The sequence below is a fragment of the Leuresthes tenuis genome, unplaced genomic scaffold (genome assembly GCF_036924035.1).
Source record: "Leuresthes tenuis unplaced genomic scaffold, fLeuTen1.0.hap1 SCAF_12, whole genome shotgun sequence".
In the NCBI taxonomy this organism is placed as follows: domain Eukaryota; kingdom Metazoa; phylum Chordata; class Actinopteri; order Atheriniformes; family Atherinopsidae; genus Leuresthes; species Leuresthes tenuis.
In genome coordinates, this window is record NW_027325366.1 from 16,177,791 (window position 1) to 16,200,830 (window position 23,040).

The 23,040-nt window shown below is 43.3% G+C and overlaps 1 protein-coding gene across 12 annotated transcripts in view; it reads right to left on the reverse strand.

Annotated features, from left to right (window-relative positions):
• mycbp2 (MYC binding protein 2) overlaps window positions 1–23,040 on the reverse strand; it is a 57,890-nt gene that overhangs the window by 23,271 nt on the left and 11,579 nt on the right. For 7 of the 12 annotated variants that reach the window (XM_072396646.1, XM_072396644.1, XM_072396643.1 and 4 more), the window contains exons 6-46: window positions 21,713–21,955; window positions 21,277–21,348; window positions 20,983–21,079; window positions 20,812–20,885; window positions 19,322–19,460; window positions 18,107–18,183; window positions 16,603–16,807; window positions 16,325–16,489; window positions 15,990–16,148; window positions 15,661–15,865; window positions 15,318–15,463; window positions 14,094–14,204; window positions 13,638–13,742; window positions 11,172–11,291; window positions 10,942–11,023; window positions 10,539–10,656; window positions 10,099–10,457; window positions 9,717–9,889; window positions 9,418–9,543; window positions 9,106–9,233; window positions 8,733–8,824; window positions 8,469–8,603; window positions 8,239–8,322; window positions 8,044–8,140; window positions 7,760–7,952; window positions 7,255–7,529; window positions 6,892–7,113; window positions 6,537–6,728; window positions 5,473–5,679; window positions 5,227–5,364; window positions 4,874–5,052; window positions 4,654–4,796; window positions 4,436–4,536; window positions 4,117–4,335; window positions 3,801–4,023; window positions 2,057–2,175; window positions 1,270–1,357; window positions 1,131–1,180; window positions 858–1,030; window positions 558–702; window positions 248–454 (exon numbers count right to left, since the gene is read on the reverse strand). In XM_072396646.1, the coding sequence (XP_072252747.1) occupies window positions 248–454; window positions 558–702; window positions 858–1,030; window positions 1,131–1,180; window positions 1,270–1,357; window positions 2,057–2,175; window positions 3,801–4,023; window positions 4,117–4,335; window positions 4,436–4,536; window positions 4,654–4,796; window positions 4,874–5,052; window positions 5,227–5,364; window positions 5,473–5,679; window positions 6,537–6,728; window positions 6,892–7,113; window positions 7,255–7,529; window positions 7,760–7,952; window positions 8,044–8,140; window positions 8,239–8,322; window positions 8,469–8,603; window positions 8,733–8,824; window positions 9,106–9,233; window positions 9,418–9,543; window positions 9,717–9,889; window positions 10,099–10,457; window positions 10,539–10,656; window positions 10,942–11,023; window positions 11,172–11,291; window positions 13,638–13,742; window positions 14,094–14,204; window positions 15,318–15,463; window positions 15,661–15,865; window positions 15,990–16,148; window positions 16,325–16,489; window positions 16,603–16,807; window positions 18,107–18,183; window positions 19,322–19,460; window positions 20,812–20,885; window positions 20,983–21,079; window positions 21,277–21,348; window positions 21,713–21,955 (6,186 nt within the window). The remainder of the gene's footprint in view (window positions 1–247; window positions 455–557; window positions 703–857; window positions 1,031–1,130; window positions 1,181–1,269; window positions 1,358–2,056; window positions 2,176–3,800; window positions 4,024–4,116; window positions 4,336–4,435; window positions 4,537–4,653; window positions 4,797–4,873; window positions 5,053–5,226; window positions 5,365–5,472; window positions 5,680–6,536; window positions 6,729–6,891; window positions 7,114–7,254; window positions 7,530–7,759; window positions 7,953–8,043; window positions 8,141–8,238; window positions 8,323–8,468; window positions 8,604–8,732; window positions 8,825–9,105; window positions 9,234–9,417; window positions 9,544–9,716; window positions 9,890–10,098; window positions 10,458–10,538; window positions 10,657–10,941; window positions 11,024–11,171; window positions 11,292–13,637; window positions 13,743–14,093; window positions 14,205–15,317; window positions 15,464–15,660; window positions 15,866–15,989; window positions 16,149–16,324; window positions 16,490–16,602; window positions 16,808–18,106; window positions 18,184–19,321; window positions 19,461–20,811; window positions 20,886–20,982; window positions 21,080–21,276; window positions 21,349–21,712; window positions 21,956–23,040) is intronic. The other 5 variants (XM_072396645.1, XM_072396636.1, XM_072396639.1 and 2 more) reach the window with 4 other exon arrangements.

The following is a 23,040-nucleotide window of genomic DNA, read 5'->3' on the forward strand; positions in this document are numbered from 1 at the left end:
AGGGATTTTCAAACGCTGCACAGGTCTGTATCTCACCTCAAAAGCAATCGTTTACTTTTCGTCTTTTCAATAAAGCTTCACATTTACCCTTAGTGAAATGGCTTATTGTTCAGTGTGAAACTGCTAATGCAAAGACAATAAAAAAGGAATATAGCGTACGCCATCTAAATCCTGGAGAATCTGCAAGCTACCGAATGTAAATAAGAGAGGCGGTGGGTGAGAGAAGCCCCAACAACACAATGCTGACCTTCATCATGGTAATAGCGATGTATCGTGCTTCTTTAACGATCATGGGCTCATACGTGGCCTCCAGCTTAGGCACTGGCAGACCTCCAAAGGTTAGGTCAGGACCAGCGGAAGAAGGGGAGGAGCTTCCAGGGAGCCGCTGCAGCTTCTTCACATTATCTGGCTGCACGGACTTCTTCTGTGAAACGGGTACAGCCTTCACCTCCACCTAGGCATGAAACAGATGGTTACCAAGTAATAAAGGTCCGACATCTTTAACTACTCTATAGATTTGGACAAAAATACAGCAACTGCGAAGCAATTATCCTTACCTTCATGTTAGGAACATGCACCACGTCCCCGTACTGGTCTTTAGTCTGAACAACCACAGTAGTTGGCCACCCACAACGTATATCGTCTTTGTTCAGGATCAGAGATGTCTTCTGAGGATCTGCATAAGAGTCAGGCTGCAGCCACCTGGACAAAACAAGCAATGAGGGGAAAAATAAGACACGAATGAAGTCATTAATCAATCCATCTTTCAGATGCTTAGTATTTGACTAGAAGTCTCTATAATGACATGAGGCTGTTAAGACTGTCTGTGCCGTCTGCATTCAAACACAGAGACACACCTGGCCAGTCGCCCTCCACTTGAGTTCTGGACACAGGTAATGAAGTCCTCAAGAAATGAGTGCTCATTGGTTTGGAGGTGCAGAGGAAGATTCCCCTCAAGGGCCTCCAGGATGGTGGGGGAGTGAGACAAAGCCAGACCCTTCCCCAGGATCCCCGAGTGGGCTTTACACACCTGGTTGAGAGTCATTTAAAAAAAAGCAATTTAAGAAGTGGCAACCTGGGAAATCCTTCAGGAAATGAGTACCTCAAGATTAATTTAACAGATAACATACCTGAAGAGAGGCTTCCTCAAGAATTTCAAGATCTTCTTCCAATTCATTGCCTAAAGTTCAAATGAAAAAAAATTTAATTACATAATGTTTACCTCCTACATTTGCCACATGAAATTTCGTTATTCACTGATTTACATACCTATGGGGAGGGCCAAGTCTTTCTTCATGAGAGCCGCAGCACACACACTACCGAGGTAGGCCAACTCCTTCTCCAACTGGATGATACCCTGAAATGTCCAAAGTGCTCCATCAGAGGTGTTTATCTAAATAATCAATATCCAGATATATCAAGGCCTAATCTGCGATACAGTTTAAAAAAAAAAAGGTGATAGACAGACTGATTGGGACTTTTATTGGCCATTTTTTTAAATGATCTTAAAGTGCATATCATTTCGTGGAATCGGCCACTGAATGTAAGGTCAGCAAGCAAAGAAAAAAAAGTGCAGAGCCATCTGCATTGCAAGCAGTTTCGTCAGGTTTTCTGTTCGCAAGTGATGCAAATCCGAAGCAATCTTTCGAAAAACTGCAAAAATATAAATGTGATTCAGACGCGTTTCTGTTGACTGGTTAAAAGCGGATAAACAAGGCTGCATAGTATCGCCAGAGGGAGGCATAGAGGCCACAATGCTCGTGGTTGGAATTCAGTGGAAGATGTAAACAAGAAACAACAAGAACAAAAAAAAAAAAAAAAAAAAAACAACAGCCGCAGCGCAAAAAACAACTTACTCTAGAATAGAAACGTGTTGTATGGAAACCGAAATGTGGCGGAACACTAACTTTTCTCATACATGCAGAATAGGTTTACTTTTTCTAATGCTTTATATTATCAGATGCATTAAAAAAAAAAAAAAAAAAAAACAATATTGGCATCATAGTCATTGGCCATCAGCCCCTCTATCAGCCATACATCAGAAGAGTGTCCGTACCTCATCAGGGCCAGGGTTGAATTCATATCCCACAGCCACACACTTAAAGCCATAGAAGCAAGCTTTCTCGTCTTTCACATAATCCGACGCCGTTTCCAGTGAAAACAAAACTTCATTTCCTGAAAGGACAGAAGAACAAATTAAGGGATTAAAAAAAAAAAGGATAGCTGGGCAGAGTTCAGTCACTGAATATTAGCATACCAATGGCTCCCATCTATTGAGAGTTGTTCAATATTCTCATGAAGTATAATAAAGCAAATGCAGAATCATAAAAATAAAGAATAATGAACTACAGCTGAGTTGGAAAGCCTTATTTGTGCCGTGCCACTGCTCAATTGCTGTCTTTATTCCCTAATCTATCAATCATCCAGTGTATTTCATTATAATTGCTGCTATGGTCTGACTGTAAACACATAAATACACTGTCCTAATACAAAATATTGTTATAAAACAATCTTGCCTTTCTGACTACAGTAACAGCAATTTGGGGATTTTCTTAAAACTTCCCCTTCGAGGTATGTAGCAATCATCCTGAGCCTTGACCACCAGAGCTCTAAACAAACTAGCGGCCCAGCTCTGCCGCCTTGAGAAATTCATTTTGAAAGGAAAAAAAATATATAAAAATAATCGAAAACTATCATGAAGAATGGTGATAAAGACAAACAATTTTCCTCATAAATGGAAGCACAGCCATATAAGGTTAATAAAACAAGGTCACCGGTAATGGAACAACGCATCGGCAAGGATGCACGAGCACATGCATTCTGTTGTCCTTTGAATTAGTTTTTTTTTTTCTGTGCTTCATGGCGTTTGGGTTTCTCAGGTCAGTGCCAACTCAAAAACTACCAAGAAAAAAACATAACACAGCTCTTCATTCTAACTGCTCAAAGTGAAATTACCCAACATGCCCTTTTTTGGGGGTGAAATTTGAGGCCTTTCCTCTTGTTTTATGCTTTGCTCTTTGGATATACATTCACTATGTGCTTTTAAAAACTCTCATGAGCGGTTGTATAGTTCACTTAACTGAAGAAAGAAAAGAGCGAATAATGCTTTAACAGTACGTTTGGTTGATCCTTTATGTCCTGCCTCAGAAATCTGACTTCTCAAGGGCAATTCTTTCATTTTATCCCCAATCAGAAGATGGATCTTATGATTTCCAATGTGTCACTGAATGCTCCACCAGTGGCTCTGCCATTACTGAAAAACACTTATTAGCTTGGTGAAAAGCAGCCCATCCAGGAAACAATTCTTACGGTTGGTCTCTAAAAACGTAAACAAAATACAGAGGACTGGACTGACATTAACGCCTGCTGTCTGTGGGCGATTTATGCGACATATAAATTATGACGACTATAAATCTCCTGGCTGGCAGTTACATTCTGCCGTGCAGCATTTACAACCTGCACTAGTTATGCTGGAAGTTAATGGTGAAAAAACAAGCTGTTGTACAGGCTTTCTGTTTCATTTTGACCACAGCACGTCACAGACATTCCAGTAAGATCCCAGGATTTTGTCTCCTTTAAAAAGACTTAGAGAAAAAAGAAGCAATAACCTTTTTTTTTCTTTTTTTATCCCATATCTTCATATTGCACTTTATTACTATAATAAGAGCTCGCTTGAATCTAGTATATCTTTCAGAGCTGGAACCTTGGGATTCATTATGATTCAGCTATTGTCAAAACGATCGTACTTAAGTAATGCTTAGTGTCCAATTAAAAAATAAAAACTGCTGTCCTCTTTTTACCCGGCAGTACAAGAACGGTGGTCGGCCAGCCCGTGGAGCCCGAGAACTTCTTGAGCTCAGTCCAGGTGTTGATGGTGTCATGGATCAATGGTTTGCCCCCTAGGTTGGACAGGTGGAGCGTACGGCTGGGGATGAGCAGACGCAGGACGTCCTCCGGCTGTGCTGTGCCACACTGTGGATCAAACTCAATAGTGGTCCAACGAACACAGTCTGGGAATGATACCTGGGGAAATGTGAGACAGACCAGGACTTCAAGCTTCTCCTAATTGGCAACTTGCCCCCTTAACGTTTAGTATGCCAAAGAAACAAACTGTACCCTGTACTGCGTGACACCAGCTTGTTTGTAAGGGTGGTCGCTCTCAATGACGGAGTAGTGGTTTGAGGTGGTGCAAGCTGACAGGCCTTGCTCAGGCTGGTTGCCAGTGGTGCTGTCTGTTGACTGGTTTGGGTTGAAGGTGGGTGGGGCGTATTTTTGGTTGAGGGCAGAGACAGCAGGTAGCAACTCTTGAACAAGTCCAAAGACCTCAACAGCAGCCTGGAAGAAAAAAGGAGACACTTTAGCACACAGCGTCACATCAAGAAGAGACATTTTAGTGGAAGACAAAGGATCTACCCTCCCTGGTTTGAACCCATACCTTAGGCACAGATGCAGCAACAGGGCCAATGTAGGCCAGAATAAGAGGCAGGAGCATGGAGAATAGGCTGGAGGAACTTAGCAATTCTGGAATGTCATCCACTGGAGACACAAAAGGACAAAAGTATATAACTTCAGACGGACAGAAAAGATCAAATTCCACAAGAGTCTCCCCAAAAAATGACCAATGCTGTCAAAATTCATGCTAGTTGTGCTTACCATCAACTGCAAACGCCCTATGAAGGAGATCCTTTGCAGCTCTTACCACAGCACTAACCACAGACAGCGCTCTGCTACAGTTTTTGTCTTCCTCGTTGGCTTTGCTTAGCAGCTGAGACTGGAGATCCCCATCATACTCGCTCCTTCAGCAGCGAGAAAAACAAGTCAGGAAAAAATACTTGAAATACAAGCTGTTAGAAGAGGCTGGTTCGGTGCTTACCTGTAGTAGAGAATCTGTGGGATCTGGCCTCTGGTCTGGTTGGTCCCATTGCTACTTAAGCTGCAGGTGCTGAAGGTGAAGGACACACCATCAGAGCATTGCACTGTGGTCATACCTCCATCTCCATTAGCCGTCCGGCTGCCATAGTTTCGTAATCGGACGGCATACTTCACCCCTTCCTGCAAAAGAATGAAGTCGAACTTGTTGTAGGTTAACAGCTGAATATCTTGGTTTACATACAGACATATGGGCTGACAAGTTGCATTTGTTGTAAACTACTGTAGATAATAGCTGAATATCTTAGTATATTCTAAGTAAATCTATAGAAAGTGTTCACGGGAGATCTTATATACCTTAAGTGGCACAGCCTTGTCCAGACGAATCTCAGCAATATCACTGGGTGAATCATCTGTGCTGTAAGTGCCCTTGACCAGCTCCAAAGACGTCCACCTGTGAGTATGTGCTGAGTCACCTGGGTGTTCTGTCTGTGCCTGAAGGACAAAGGGAAGAAAAAAATAAACACATTGTAAAAAGAACAAAAACTGATTGACTGAAAACTAAAAAAATAAAACGGGCTGAAATGTATTATCATCACTCACGTCATCAGCCAGCACCTCTAGTTCATACTCATGGATGCCCCCTCCTCCATAGACACAGACACCCACCAGCACAATGCCCGGTTTGTCCACCGTCAGGCAGATGGCGTCTGGGGAGCCATTGCCTGTGTTCCAACTGCGGCCCTGGCTTGTTTTGGTGAAGCGGTTGGGAGATGCTTTCACAGAGTGGAGCGAGTTCAGCCCATCAACCTAATAAACAAGAAAATACTAAGAAACGCAGCCAAACATACCAATACTGTTGCATAAGCATTGGGGGTTAATGAACACATTTGATGAGGAAGGTCTGCAATATGTATTTAATCTAAAGATGTAGATTGAGAGAAAATTGTCAAAAAACAAAACAAAAATCTCATGCCTTGCATGTTCTACATAAAATGAACAGTTACTATTTATATCAGCCTGATGACTACAGAGACAGACACAGCTGCAGAGGGGCCGATCCAGGTACTCTGAGGAGGAAGACTGGTTTCCCTGACAACAGACTGGGGAGGAAAAACAGTGGGGTGGAGGGCTGCTGTCAAGTGACGTTACCATGGCAACAGCAGTTCTGACTGCATTACGTGAGTGCAGAGAGTGATGATAATTAAAGGAAGAGTGCATGAGAGGGAGGGTGACAGATATCTGCCACTCCCACTTAATGACTCAGCATACTTTACGGACAAAAACAAAGAGGCTGCATCTATTGCTGTGAAAAGCTGCTTCAATAACAACAGTTTTAAGTAAAAGAAGATGTCGTGACCGAGAAGGAGAGAAAATAAATAAATAAAATGAGGAAAGAGCCGGTTGACAGATGTCATCTGAACCATATAAAGCAGCACTGTGTTGGTTTGAAACAATCAATGGGACGGACAGACATGAATAAAATCTGAATACCTGAAACAGAGGCAGAGACAAACAAAATGTGTGTCGAAACTACAGATGGAAGCTCCTGAACACAGAGTTCTGGAGATTTGGTGTTTGACAAAGTTTAGCCCCGTGTCCCTACATACAGGCCTTCTGTGTGTGCTGCGCAGGTGTTGGGAGGGTTTTTGCTTAAAGGGAGTTACCTCAGAGCCCAGGGCGGAGGCAGTGAGTTCAGAGACGATGGAGGCCAGCAGACCACACGTATTGGAGACCAAGTGAGGAGAGAACAGCTCCACCTCCTTCCTCAAACACTTCCTCACGGGCAGCACCACAATCACAAGCATTTTCTCGAGTACTTCCCGGAAACTGGTCATGCCCATCAAGTTCTCCTCAGTCTAAAGGTGCAAGACACAAAGATCAACAGACTTTATTTTCTCCTTAATTGTGTTACAAATTTACTGGAGAATAGCATATATTAAGGATCAAATGTCACTATATTCTCATCTATCATACAATTCCTGGGTCACTGATGGTCCCGACTGTGTGCAAACAACTCACATGGCTTAGTTTCTCCATATGCGCCACCAACAGGGGGAATCTGTGAGCAAGGGCAGAGTCATTCTCTGTGCTGACTTGTTTGACCAGTGAACGCAGCAGTACTTCTCCGTCATATGCAATGGGGAGGATGGATGTCAGCTTGACTGAGGTATTACACAGAGCCGACATTACAGCTGCCAGTAGACGGCTACTGGATGTGCGAAAATTGGCCTCAGCAATGTCCTAAAATACAGGGAGAACAGGGAAGATGTTTTTATTCATTTTTTTATTTTTTTTGTTGTACTGGTAATAGTTTTAAGAATCAGTAGTTCTCAAACTGAGGATGATAAAAAATGTTAAAAAAACAGTAGGAAATCCTCCTACCTGGTCTAGGCAGTTGAGCAGATCGCACAGGCAAGCCCACTGCAAAGCAGGCGTTGGGTAGAAAGAGTGAAAACAAGCGGTGAAGGTGTTGTGGCACTCCTGCAGCACAGCTTCCAGCAGAGTAAGAGGTTGAGACAAGTAGCCCTGGGGGTCATTATCCAGTTTCGTCAGACAGTTGTCCATGCCTTCTGACAGAATCTTCTTCAGAAGGCTGCGTGTCTTTCCCACACACTCTGCCAGCTTGCTCGACTCCTCCACTACAGCTTTGGTGCTGGCTACAAACCAAAGCATGGATGGTAAAAGAAAACAATGAGATAGGATGTGAAAAATACTGTTTTTATTAAAGTTTTATTAACACGCCTTCTTGCACTAAACACATTAATGCTCTGCCTCACGTAGTGGGGAAAACTTTGTCAGTGATTATTCATTCGCCAAAGTAAATTCATAGCAAATTATAGAGGAAGCAGTCAACAATAAAGTGCATTTAGTTTCTCTTTGTTCCCACCGGCAATGGGGAAGATCTCACAGATGTAGACCCTGAGCAGGCGGAGGCAGCACGTGCCAACGAAACGAAGCCTCTCCAGGTCCAGCAGGGTGGCTGTGTACTGGAAACCCTTCAGCCCTCGTAACTCCTCCACACCCAAAACCAATGTGGTCCAGCTCCAGTGAAGGATACTCAGCAGTGACTCAAAACACTCCTATGACGAGACAGTCAAACACAGCAAAAATACTTGAGAAAATCAGTTACACTAATTGCAAAATCCCAATCAAAAGAAAGACAATACTCACCACTGAGACTGTACGGGCAAATGAACGCTTAAGGATGTGAACTGGTTCACTAGTCTGTTGTTTCCCTTTCGATGCATTGCCATCATTTGAAGGAAGCCTGATAATAACATTTGAAAGAAATGATCAAGATCAGTTACCTTGACGAGCCTGGAGACATGAAAAGGCTTGAATTACTGTAAAGAAAGTGTTGCTTGCCTGTAAAGTAGTTGTGGTATTTGACCCGCATTGACGTCTGTACCGTTGTTTGACTTCTTAGAGCTTTTAAACTGAAAAACCACACTAAAAAAAGAAGGAAAAAATAACAAATCGCATAAAAAAATGTAAATATATAAAAAACACTGAACAAGAGTTGAAATATTTTCCATTCATAAATTTGGCCAATGGACATGTGTCTTTATATCATCTAGTTAGCATCTCCGTTTTACCCATCATCAGTCGTGATGGTAGCCTGTCCATGAGAGCCGCAGTCACTGCTGGGACCAGACACTCGGGCCCACGCCACGTACCACCAGCCGAGCTGCAGCAACACGGGCTCATCAAACATCATGGCATATTTCTCCCTGAAAATAAAAAAAGGGCCATCAACCACAGCAAGAGAAAACTGAAATGACATCACTCCAGAAATACCAGCAGCAGGACTAATGGGAAACATCATCTGCAGGTTCTAAAAACTGATAAATCAACTGTACCTGGCAGCGCAGTCATAAGCCAGAACATCAGTCTCAGCCAGCAGATCGCCGTCTGTCTCATGGTCGCCCCCGTCAGGTCCCAGCTCAAAAAGCTACGCAAAAATATTACTTTGAGAAAGTCTCGCTTAATCAGCCAGGTTTATATTCTACGCAGGAAAGACATCATTCATTTTAGGAGGTCCCATACAGGGAATCGTTTTTAAAAAGGTGTACAGTGTAATAAAAAGCTGAGCAGAATAACACTAATATTTCAACATATCACCAAGACTGAAGCGTATCACAGAACAAGCGAGTCCAAAAATGATGGCAAAAGTGAAAAAATAAATAAAATCCAGTTTAAGTAAAAAGAAAACCATGTGAAAGGGCTGCTTACCTTTATCTTGGCAGTGTATTCCCCTCGTCCCCCGAACAGGCCCAACCCACCCAGCAGGATGTCTGCATCGGCACAGAAGCGGATGGCCTCCACAGAATGGGCTGAGTAACCCCAACCGCCACCGTGACCTACAACATCACACAGCGAATCAAAAAGGCCGTGCAGGCTACAAAGGAAATAAATTGTCAACAGGCTCTGACTTAAAAGGGTAAAAAAAAAAAACACGTTGCCATCTCTGAGATATTCACATTAATACAAGCTGGATAAGCCAAATATGTCTCCCACGGTAACCTGTGTGAGGAGCGCACTTACTCTCAAAGCGGTTCACCACACTGTAGTCCTCTTTGGAGTAGACCTTCATCACTGCCTGGGTTTCTTCCTCTGCACTGGCTACACCCATTTTCAGCTCCTGCATGGCTGCCAACGTGTCCAGGCAACCTAAGTGGAGTGTACACTTTTTTTTTAGCATTGGTGGACAAAAATCATTTAGAACGTTCTTTACACTAAGAACTAGGAAAACCAAACGGAATTAAAAAAATAAAAGAACACTATTACAAAATAATAACAAATAAGGCGCTCGAAGGTGCCAAGCGGTTCGTGCTCTGGATTACCGAGGATGTGCAGGGCTCCGTGAGAGCGAGTGGTGGCTGCCTGTGATCCTGAGGGCAATGCCAGCTCAGGACTGAGGATGCTACAGCGAGCCTGCAGATCTGTTGCCGAGGGCATCCTGGCATCAGCTATCACTGCATTGTAGGACCACATCTCCCTTGAGGCTGGTAGAAACCTAAAAGCAGAAGGAGAGCCATGGACGGGAGTTAAGACATGAAGAAGATTATTAATCACAGTAAGCAAAAAAACAGTGATAATGACAGGAGTGTTTCCCTTTTATTCACCAAAAAAAACATCTAAATGCACTAAACATGCCATTTCTCAGTTTCCTCATTAAATAAAAAGGTTAACAGCTTTTCATTACCATACAGTCATGGGTCTTACCTCCAGATGACATCATACACAGGGTCCAGACAAAGGCCAAATCCCTGCAGGTCCTCCTGCTCTGAGTCATTGAAGGTTCTGCAGCTTCCATCCATTTTGTTGATGAGCAAGCATTTAAACGGAGGTGGCTCCGACACAGAGGACGGCACGAGCCCGATGATGTGTTTGCTGGCAAAGATCTCTGAAGTAGCCAGGACGTGGGAGTTAATAAGAGCCTCGTCGATCCGAAGGAATGTCTGATCTCCGCTGGCACCGATCCAGGTGGCCTTTCGTCCATATTTGGCACCAATATTGGGCATTGGTGACGGCTTGGCATTCCAGTAGGGCATGTCCAGGATTGGTCTGCCCAATTGTCCTTTCTGGGAAAGTAAGGAATCGTTACATTTCAAATAGAAAAATACAGTGGGAGCTCATTGTAAAAAATTACAATAGATTCTCACCGAGAAGCTGCCAAACGTGAAGACCTGCCCGTCCACGAGGAGAACGGCCGTGTGGTTACTGCCTGCTGTGACCTGGACACTAGGGCCAGGAAGTGCCTGCACCAGAGTTGGAGAACCCCTAAAAAAAAAATGTAAGAAATTTTTTAAAAAAAAGGTAGAAATTTGGATTTTAAGTGGCAAGTAAAGAGAACTGCAGTTTGTTCACCAACTCAGCTTTTTTAGAAACAGCAGCTATAGAATTACAGGTAATGCAGTTCTACACGTAGCATTTAAACTGATCTGTCTGTTCTGATACAATTGTATCAGGTAAACAAAAGAACATGTATTCTATCCCCCCCAAACTATTTTATAGGTTACAAATTATTTTTTTCACTGAAACATGCAAGTCAACACACAAACGTACCTGGAGTTGACATCTCCATGTCCGAGCTGCCCGTGTTGGCCGTACCCAAAGGTGTAAACATCTCCATTCTCCATCAGCACCACTGTAAAGCACCATAATCAGGACTGTCATTCTCTTCTGTCAGCTTATTCTTGTTAGATGGCTTCAGATCATTTTTCGTTTTTAATCTAACACAATACAGAGTCAATGATACGAGTGACCAGAGGCGGCCATGAGGGAAAAGAACCTACCCGAGTGGTGAAAACCACAGCTGACCTGCACAGCTCGCAGTTCGCAGTCAAACCTCACTGCCCCTGGGGGGTAGGTGGTTATTTTGCTGGCGTCCTTCTCTCCACGCTCACTGCTACCATCTACAAGGCAAACAATCAAGCAAGCACATTTGAGTGCAGAGCAGAGACAGAGAAGCGCAGTAGCTGCTTTAGACCACTGAGTTGGGGGTCTCTGCTCAGTCCTGAAAAACGGAGCTGGAGGAAGGTGAACTGAAAAAAAAAAGAAAAATGTGAGAAAAAGAAAAAGCATGCTGGTAAAGAAAGGAGGGACTAACCTCCGACTATAGACAGGTTTCTTGTATACAAACAGGGGGCAAAAACACAGTTGGCAGAGGCTGATTGATTGTTCCCTAAATGTAGACTCTCAGTGGTTGTAAATTCTTGTTTAGCCAATAATGAAATGAGGTTGAGCTCAACCACAAGACTCTATTTCACAGCTCAGAATTTAATACGGACTTGTGGAAAATGTAAGCTGACAATGTTTTCCGGTTTCCTATCCGACTATCAGTAGCGCTGTATAATAAGAAGTAAAAATGCACTTGATACATGAGTGACAGTTAGCTTAGTACGGCACATTGGCTGGCACCGATTACAATGTTAGCACCGCCTGTATCGTCATCATCAAATATATTGAGAAAAGACCAGATCCCGACAATAAACGGTTAAGACATTTCCAACTGAGTAACCGTGTGACCGGTGCACGACCTGCGAAGACCAGTGTCTAAGCCAAGAAAAATCTGCATGCATAAGTGTCCTTATGCATATAGTCCTCTGTGTTTTTAACAAGAGACACAGTCTTTTGACACTGGATTGACCGATGGGACACCAGCTCTTAGCAAATGGATGTGATCCAATTGGTGTATTGAACATTTTCCATCCATTGTTGTTGGCTATTGGTACAGTTAACTGCCAAGTACGGTTATTATTGCCAAACAAACCGAGATGAGCCCTTCTTTTTAACCCCTACTTGCAGGCACTCCTCTGTGATGGCATTGAAGAGAAACCCTCCAATAGATAAACTGAATCTTTTGCAAAGAATTTGAATTTCTTTTTTTCTTTGAACACATCTCTCTGTGTTTAATAAGGAAGAGGAAGTGTCGTTTACACTTGAGAGCCCCGTGAGAGGTCCCGGATGTAGTATGTGACAGTAAAACAATGAGTAGTGAATCCAAGGTTTTTAGATGGAAGAAACTAGCTCATTGTGGCTTATTTCTGTAACGAAGCCCAGACAGATGAGACAACAGCTTCGGGTTCAACAATCCCACAGTAAATGGAAAATAAATATTGAGCAGCTTATGGCCCAAAGGATTGGGTGAAAGGTTTAGTACACAACTCTCAATGTTAGAGATTACAAGGAAGTGCTTTTAAACAACATCTTAAATCACACAAAAGCAGCCTGACAATACTAAACAGGAACCATGATATTCCCAGTAGAGGGAATGCGTAGCACCCATTCATGAGTGCAAATCATAAGGAAGGATGCTCAGAGGATATGCCGTCACATCCAGGCTTTATAATTCCGTATAAACCATTATGGATAGTTTGGTGGGGGGGGGGGGTGTTACTCAGCAGAGCAGAGCAACCTCAGTTTCTTAAATGACAATAAGAAGAAAACCGTTGCTGCACTTGGAACACAATAAGCGGGGTATCGTGACAACAACTTTAACACAATTTTTTCCTCAGTCATCTTGACAGCTTTTTCAGAATGTGCATCGAAAAGAAAAGCAACAACAGCAGCATATTAGACAGGCAGATGCAAAACCGCCAATATAAATCATTAAAAAATAAATAAATCCATAACCAACAGCTGCTTTTGTACAGAGAGTGTGCCCCAAATGCTTTTTCTGTTTTTAAAGCATAAATGGAAACATGTAGGATGGTTTTTCTGGTAACTTTTTAAATGATCTGTCAAAACTCTCGAAGGCTCCCTATTTTCTCTGCTTGTAATGCTGCAGCTGTATCTATGAAGTAACAGACGAGCCGCAATGGGAGCAATGGTAAACCCTGTAAGACAAGGATGCTGATTTCTGCTCGTGTCTTAAAAAAAAAAAAAAACAGCAGAAAGCATTACAGGCATTCCACTCCAAGGACTAGAATCTTTAAAGTTTTTTCTTATGCCAAACTAATGAATGCAATATAAATGGGATCAATTTTTTTTTTAAACTTAGAAAATAAATAAATAAAAAAAGCTAATCAGCCTCTTGAAAGCAGTCTTTAATCCAGTCTAGAGACTTTGCAGCAATTTACCCCTGTGAGCCACAGTGAGACGATGCCAGCAAGGCGACACGATTTATTAAGGTGAGACCTGGTGAACACACAAGAGTCCTGCCTTCAGAAAGTGAAAGAGGAGGTGGACGGGACAGCCACACTGGGAGATGAGTCAAAGGGGTGTCTCCGCACCCACTGAGTTAGTGAAGACCATAGTACCTTTGTGCTTGTCCCGTTTATGCCTTAGTGCCTGAAGGGGTCTTATTCTGGCTAGGGCCTGCTCACGCTGGTTCATAAAAATGGGACCAGGAAAAACAAGGGGGCCTGGGGGAGAAAAAAACTTTCACATGCATGCACAATGCTCACAAAATGGGAGAGAACACATGATAATACTACACCACAACAATACGCAAACACACACACACTGAAAAATTATGCAGACACAAGCAAGGGGGAAGTCACCAAGGCACAACACTCAAGCCAATAACAACACCTGAAGGTATCTGATACTAAAAAGGATGGACATACTGTTTGTAATTTCACTCTCTCCACTATAGCCATCCCCACTGTCACAACCCCTGTGCCTATGTTGAATAGTCTAAGAGAGTTTTAACTCTAAATAAAAGAAAAAAGAAAATCTTCCTCCAACTTATTCTGTCTAGTTCTGGTCCATACCTCGGCCCTCCTCCAACCTATGGCGGCGGTTGATCCTCTGTCGTTTCTCCTCCTGACGGATCTGAATGTGCTCCTCGATGTTCACTCCTGGGGGGGGAGGGACAGGCACAGCTGAAAACATAAAAGGCCGAGGTACAGGCCGCCCAGACAGGATGCACGAGGAGGGAAGACGGAGCAGAGCAGAGCAGAACAGGACACACATCAATGAGTGATGGGGAGACGTGATGGAGAAGCAGTGACTCTGCACAACACCAGTATTGTCACAAAGGATGAGCGACGACAAGAGCGAGAAATACGGCATTCAAGCAAATGCAACAGACAGAGGGATGGGTCTAGCACAAGCACTGTGCTAGCATAGCTCAGAAGGATATACTGCTTGCACTCATCCCTGGTCAAGACAGTATTTTATTGCAGTGAGTTAATGGAGAACCCTGCGTATTACTGCTTCTACTCTAGCATCACATGTGCATGAGATTTTTGCATGCATATGACTGATCATACGTCTTTGATTTTAAAGGAAACGTGAACAATGTGAGTGGTGAGTGAGCTGAAATGGACAAATTGTGTTAAATTTTGTGTTAAAAAAAAGAATGGAACATAAAAGGGCTGCATTTCTGGGAGGCTGAAACAGGGTTACAAGCGTCACTCCATGTGTTCTCCACTGGGACGGAGGCCGATTCAAAAGAAGCCGAGTTGTTGGGATTTTGACCAAATTGCTTGAGGTTTTACACTGAAAAAAGACGTATCAGAACCACATCTTTATCTGAAGAGTCGATCTTTGGCAGGTTCTGTGATCCACAACTGATGTTTACAGGAAAACAAGATTGTCCTTCAGTTCACAAAGCCCCATGTGGATAAGCATGACGATATAACCGCAGACTCTAATTTAAGACCCGTGGTGCTGTGTGTTCAAACTGTGCCGCTCGGCTGCATCCGGATGACACTAAGCTTTCCAGAAAAGGCTGTTTCTTCATTTGTCACCGTGATGGGCAGAGCCGTTTCAGAGCTTTGAGACCAGTGAAGTGACATGCTGGGGGTGAGGTGATAAATCTGCACACCCTCTGATCTATACTCCCCCTTACCACCCCTTTTGCACTTTGCACTGCTACACATACATGAAGCAAAGGGACTCGTTTGCTTGGAGAGAACCACACCATACATTTGCTGTTGCACATTTTCAATTAAAACAGAGCTTGCAGTCAAAAGAGATTAGCTGGCAAATACCTAGCAGCAGATCCAGTGGAATCATCTCCTTAACAGCGTCAAAGATGCCTCTCTGTCTGGCTTCCTGACCATCAAGCTCCCTGGCACAAGCCTTGCAGCAGCCACACGCAGAGCAGCCAGACTCTCCAGACCCACAACCACAGATACTGGTCGACAGACAGATACACACACACAGATAGAAAAATATATATATGTTGTGTTAAACTATTTAGCAAGAAATCTAGGTAAAAAAAAATAGCCCCACCAGTAAGAGAAGCATTTATTTTCCTGATTCTAACTGATGAACACAAATGCTGTCCTGACTGTGACCCCACCCTCATCCCTTCCTGTTGTCGTGACTTACCCTCCGGGTACTCTGTCAGGTCGTCCGCTGCTGACGCAACTGGCACCGTAGCCAGTGCAGTCTCCACACACAGTGCAAACCATACACTGGTCCAGCTTCCACTTGTGCATGCCTGGCTGGCACATCATGCTCTTCTCCTCCTTCTCCTCCAACTCGTCCTCCAAGTCCTCATCCATGGCCGTGGCCATGCTCTCCACACCAAACGCTGCGACGGACAAACGCACGCACAAGCAGGAAAACAGTCAGACTGGGAGTTGCACAATGCAACGTCAGACATGTTGGAAATGATGCTCTTATGCATTTGTGTCGTTTTGAGTCGGTCTGTTCACCTTTGCCTGCCTGGCTTACGGCCCCGGTGTCTCTGCCACACTGGCCCTTGTTATTCACTCCAAATGTCCACACTTCACCACTCTTGGTGAGAACACATGTGTGAGCCTTACCCATGGCAACCTGAGTTACAGTGTGACCTTTGAGGTCCGTCACCTGGCCTGCGGAGGGAAAACATTTGGAACACGATGGAAGTTAATAAAATGTTTTCCAATAGGGACAAATTAATGTTAATTTTGTCTTCATCATAGGGATGCAGAATATGGCAAGCAACATAGTGAAATATCTCAGAAAAGCTCCCTCAAGTGGAAAATTTGAAATAGCTTTGTTAACTCACAGGTGCTGTCACTGTAAATGGCATCTTTGCCAAACATGTAGAGCTCCCCGTCCTTTGTGACGATGCTGCTGCTGCCATTGTTGCAGGCTGTATACACAGCCATCTTGGTCTCTAATTTGATCATCTTTTTCGGCTTGTATGGCTTTGGCTGTCTGCGGCTTTTAGCTGCAAAGGAAAAAAATAAAAAAATCATAGATTTTGCCCCCACATTCATTACTTAAGTAATGTCTGATAGAATGATCTGATGGATATTTGCATGTGGTTTCAAAATGTCTTACTGGACTCCCCATCCTCTCCTTTGCTTGCAGAACCTGTGAAGAACACGCTTCCATCTTCAGCTACCAGAAGGGCATGAGAGCCATCATGGCCGACTGAGAATTGGACAACCTTGGGAGACTTTGTGATTGGCAATTCCACCCATTTTCCTGCTGATGGGCCACCCTGCTTTATTCCCAGGCTCTGGTACTTCCCTGTGTAATAGACCTAAGAGAAAGAAGATGAGAGATGAGATGTTGAAATGCACACAAAAAGAAAGAAAAAAAGATTAGGGGCTAGACAAATAGTTTTAGAGCTACTGTACGTATTGAAATATGCTTAGAGAAAAACAGGGACAATTGACTTTGCCCACTCTACCAAAATAGAGCTTTTAAGGATATGAATTTGATGCACAAATACAGTACTATCAGCCTGGCTACATTTGCCATTCAAATAGAGGAGCTTTTGCTGATATATGTACAAAGTCTGCTGCTGAGGTAAGAGATTTTATTACTCAAATTACATCATTCCAAAGGCAACATATGAGAGCTAGCAGTTGCTTGTAAGTCATAACCACAAGACCTTTGACATCTTTCAGTAATATAATAATCCTGACATAATGTTGAGTCCGAGTGATGAGCAAACTCTGGACCCAAGGCACAGGTCAGCTGCTCCCATTTTTACCCATCCAGCACGTCTGAGTTAGGGTAATCTGCAGATAAAGTCTGCCGTGAGGTTCGGCCTTTCCACAGACACATAAAATGCTCAGCAGGCAACTGCCCTCGGCTGCCATCTACAAAAGAAGCACAGTGCACCACACCTACACTGAAGGCACAAACAACCACACCCTCCAACCCACCTACAGAAATAGTTTCCTCATGCATTCTCAAGGTTTTGACAGTCTCTGGAAAAATGGGTCTACTTCACTGCATCACAAAGGTCCTGCAGTTGAGCTGAAGGTGCCTAGTTCCTACTACAAGCTTTATACAGAAACACAGATCTATGATGTTCAGTCTACTGTCGTTTCAATTTTGGGCATTAAAGCCACTGCTACTTTGTCAGGCTTGTGCTCTTTTAGAACTTCAAAACTACAGAGAGCTTCTAATCAAGTGTTCCTGTTCTGTTTACCTGGATGATGGCTGTGCACTAAAAGCAAGAGCTACTGCATTGCTGGGGGAACTACTTATCTAAGGTTTAAGAGCTCGGTGTGCATACAACAGCTAAAACAATGGCTGGATTCACAACTAAACAGGACAGATTGGAGGACATTAAAACAGCTCACTGATCAAGCATCATTGTAATATAGTTCAGCCAAGAGGTCCCGGACGTCAATCATTTCAAAAACACAACAGACGCATAATATTAGGCAAGTAGAAACAATCTGTACCAAGTCTTTGCACTCCCCCCGCTTCACCCTCTACGGTGATGAATTTGACACTGGCATGAAAAAAAAAGCTCTTAAGCTCCACATTTGGGGCTGTTCTAACTTTAACTACTGTTAAACATTTCAGACAAGCCATCACTCACCTTTCCCGAGGCAGTTTTCATCAGCGCAAACTCCCTGCCTGCTCCGAGTAGTGCTGCCTCTTCGTCAAAGCCTGTGCCTGCGAGAAAAAAAAAAACATACCATTTAGAACCAAAAACACGGGACTCAAGAAATCATTTCCATAGGACAAAGTGGAGCAGACCAAAAGATCCTCAAAAGTCAGACATCATGCTGCAATCCAAGGAAATTCAGGAACAAATGAGAAACAAAATAGTTGAGATCCATCAGTCTGGAAAAGGTTATAAAGCCATTTCTAAAGCTGTGGGACTCCAGTGAGAGCCATTATCCACAAATGGCAAAACCACGGAACAGTGGTGAACCATCCCAGGATAGCACAGCGACGACTCATCCAAGAGGTCACAAAAGACCCCAGAACAACATCCAAAGAACTGCAGGCCTCACTTGCCTCAGTGTTCGTGACTCCACCATAAGAAAGAGCCAAAAATGGCCTGCATGGCAGAGTTCGAAGACAAACGCCACTGCTGAGCAAAAGGAACATAAAGGCTCGTCTCAGTTTTGCCAGAAAACATCTGGATGATCCCCAAGACTGTTGGGAACTGACGAGACAAAAGTTGAACTTTTAGGAAGGCCTGTGTCCCATTACATCTGGTGTAAAAGTAGCACAGCCTTTCAGAAAAGGAACATCATACCAACGTTAAAATACGTTGGTGGTAGTATGATGGTCTGGATCCTGAAGGAGAATGTTCAGCCATCTGTTCGTGACCTCCAGCTGAAGCGCAACACACCAGCAAGTCCACCTCTGAATGGCTTCAGAAAAGCAAAATGAAGACTTTGGACTGTTCTAGTCAAAGTCCTGACCTGACTCCGACTGTGACGCTGTGGCATGACCTTTAAAAAGGCGCGTCATGCTCGAAAACCCTCCAGTGCGGCTGAATTACAACAACTCTGCAAAGATGAGTGGTCCAACATTCTTCCACAGAGCTGTAAAACACTCATCTCCAGCAAACGCTTGATTGCAGTTGTTGCTGCTAAACACTTTCATTTAGAAACTGCATGCTGTGTTTACTTGTGTTAGCCTGGTGTAATATTTAAATTAGCTTGATCTAAAACTTTAAGTGTGGCAAACATACAATAAAAAAAGAGAAATCGAGAAGGGGGCAAACACTTTCTCACACCACTCTATATAAATCACTGACCGCAGTTTCACTGAGTTCAGTACATTCTGTATCACTTACTGATGATGTGTAGGTCTTTCTCCAGGTCGAAGAGAGAGATGCCACATGCGTGCAGGCATTTCCTTGCCAACTTCAGCTGCAGTTCCTGCTGCAGGGCTGGGTCGGAACTCATAGTATAGATCCGCACCACAAACCCATCCTGCAGGAGTGAGGGCGTACAGGAAGAAACAGTGTTTCATTACACAACACACAGAAGACATTTCCCTGCTTCTACCATCACCACAAGGCCCTACGCACTCATTACTCATGGGCTGCATCGATATTTGGATCCCAACTTTAGCCGTGGATAAGTCCACCATCAGCAGCTGCAGTACATTGGGGCAACTCACTGAAACTGGTAGTGCAAAAAAATCGGTGCATGCATGCATTTTTTTTTTTTTTAACATTTACGTGGCTAAAACTTATGCCCAAATTCAAATTGACTCTTAGCAGAGTGCACGAGACGCTGCAACACAAAACTTCCTGCATGTAGAGGATGAAAGATGACAGAACCTCCATAGTTAAACAGAGTCAAGAGGTTGTGGATGAAAGGGACAATTGTTACTAAAGGAGATGAGTAAAATAGGAAGACATCAAGCAAAGAATAAGAAGGCAACTGGAATACAAAACAGGGATGTAGGGTTGCATAGGGCTTGTCTTATTTTCACTATATGGTCATGATGATAAAACTAAGTGGTTTGTGCACTGACTGCATAGGTTAGTTGCTCAGTAAAAATGCATGCAACCCCCCCGCCCTCCACCCTTACCCCCTCCATTAGCCCAGGAAAAGCCTTACTGCAACAGCAGATATATGGATTCCACATCTGCCCCTCCCCCACTCACATTAGAGTGCTTATGCAGATAACTGCTTGTGAATTTAAGCTCTCTAGAGAATACCCATATGTGATGCCACTGCCCTCATACACCACACACACACTCACATATTTGCACAGTCACAGCCACACCTCCCTATGTTGCACAGCTGGCGATCAGCTGAGGATCCTTATTTGAGTCAAGGAGTGACAGGGTCTTAAACTAGAGGAAACACTACCCTCACTGACTAACAAAACGGGAAATGACAGATTAGGAAAGAGACCGTTTACTAATTTGCGATTATGCAAAAAGGTGGAATTGTTGCGACAGGAGCATTTGATTTCAGTGTCTTTATCTCTTAGTATTCAAGCTCAAGTGCTATTATGTAGTTCATGGTGACAGTCGGAGGACTTTCGAGGCCCAGACTAAAACACTTGAGATCGCCTGCAGAGAATTCAACAACCCCACAATTTCATAAGATGAGAGAAGCACTCGTCAAAGTGAGCTTTCTCGGCTGAGGAGTTTTTCTATGATCGGTTGTACACACGCACTCACGAGTACTCTGACTGGTACGAATTTCATTTCAAACTTCAATACTTTCTTCCTTTAAAAAGCCACAGAAAGAAGAGGAATACTTTCATATTGCTGAGGAGCTTTAGCAGCAAAAGTTAAAAAAAAGAAAGAAAAAAAAAACTTACATCTTTGCAGGCGGCGATCTGATTTATATACTCTCCATCTGTGAAGATGATGTTCTGTCCATCCGAATGTTGACCTGCAAAGAGAAGAAAGTGAATATACTGCCATTTTGTTTGACTTAACCTCCATTAAGTGTGTGGTGACGTGAGCCAATGAAAGTGCTTTCTCATCACCTGGCATGGTGACCGCCCCCTCATGCTCCAGAGTCTCAGGGTTGATCTTGATGGCCGACATGCTGTGGTTACTTGTGTCCCGATACAACAAGTACCCCTGAGGACACAACACAAACACAACTGCTGATCTGCAATTATAACAGACTCTCACCAACATAACATAACATATCTGCAGCTTGAAACCTGTAGCAGCGAGATATTTGCTAAGCTTTACACGGAAAACAACTAAAAGGCTAAAAGCCTTTTAAAGCTCTTTAATTGGAGCACATGTTCAATGGAAGTTCCGATACTTACCTGAGCAAAGCCCAACCATGACCTTTTCTCTTTTCGATTCCTGATGCGAGAGGTGGAGTTGTAGACATGACCCTGTGGGGCATTGAATACATGTGAGAATAATAACCTCTGACACTTTGATTAAATGTAGAGATGAAAAAGAATGTACTTTAATGTTGGCTTTTTTTTTCTTTTCTTTTCTTTTTAACTAAAAACTACAAACTAAGTTTTAAAGCAGAATGATGGTTTCGTACTGCTAGAATAAAGCAGAAACTCCTAGAAGAGAAGCTGAAACAGCCTGCGACTTTGCATGTTTCAAAAGTACCCCCATTATCTTTTAACCAGGTATTTTTAAAAATGAGAGTTCTCTGGACTTTCAAAGTAACATTTAATTCTTCCGTTTCTGAGAAGAAACCCAAAATAATCCCTAGACAAAGGCAACATTCATCTTGCATACCCTGACAGTTCCACTGTATCCTGATCCAACTTTGTAGAGTCCGTCCTTGCAGAGCAAGTAAAGGAAGGAACCATCAGTCTGTAGAAGACAGCGCTCATCTTCATCGATCGCCACCTCTTTTAGGACCCATTTGTTCATCAGAGCAGCACGCTTGATGCCATTTCCAAACCAATCCTGGATCTGAATTTTTCCCACCAGGACAGCCTGTACACTCCGCTGTAGTGCATTCAGTATGGTGGGGACCTGGTTTGATTCAACAGGAGAGGAAGGAAAACCTCTGATGAGACATAACAGGGTGTATCCGTAAATCTGTTATACACCCAGCGGGAAGTCGTCAGTGAGCTTCCTCATTGCTGATTTTAGTCAGACTCTTATATTAATGATACATTTGTCATTTGGCGCGCATGCATTTTCACATACACACTCTCACTATTTCTATGGTAGCAACTACACATACAACTGATCTCGCTACATTTTATTCCTACTAAAGCAAACAAATACACAGGCGTGCACAGCATGAAAGCACACACTTCTTAGCACCCTGCCTGCCCCTGAGATGACTCAGAATCCAGTCAGTAACTAGAAGATGAGGAGTCTTCAGAAAAAAAAGAAAATATGTACATACATATGCAACCACAGGTTAAAACATGTTCTTGATCAAAGAGCTTCTCTACTAATTAGTAACCCGTGTTGAAGATATCAAATATTTAGCAAGAACTGGTTTGACTTGAAGGCAGAAACGATACGAGAGAGAGTCTGAAAAGACAAGAGAGACGGAGGCAGGCAGAATATCAGCTAATTGGCGGAAGAATCCAGTCAGAGTAACGTAATCAAACGGGAGGATCGGAGTGGCTTGATATTCTACAAAACTCAATTTGAGCCGTCCAGACATTGCCCTGAGCCTCTACACTCAGAGGAAATGCTCGGATGAGCCAGAGGTTACTTATCCACCCCAAGAAGAACTTTCGTGGAGGGAAAAAAAAAGCCCTGAACTGATAAAAAAAAAAAGAGGATTCGATTTTTGTGGAGAGGTCTTCGAAAGTTCAAATTTAAGCGATGTAAAAACGTCGTCATTGAGCCATTTCTTTGGCTACAGACAAGCATCAAGATCATGTGGAAGTTCTGGACAAAACCCATTTGTTTGCTATGAGATAGAGATCTGAACAGGTGTTAAGTTCATAATAAGACTGAAAAACCTGGTTACCTGTTGTTACCTTTGTCCTAGTGACAACCATCTAATTTTCTTTTCTTTTTCCCTCTGAGATGCAAAATAACAACGAAAAACAGAAAATGTCACACTCGACCTGTTGAACGCAGCTTCATATTCG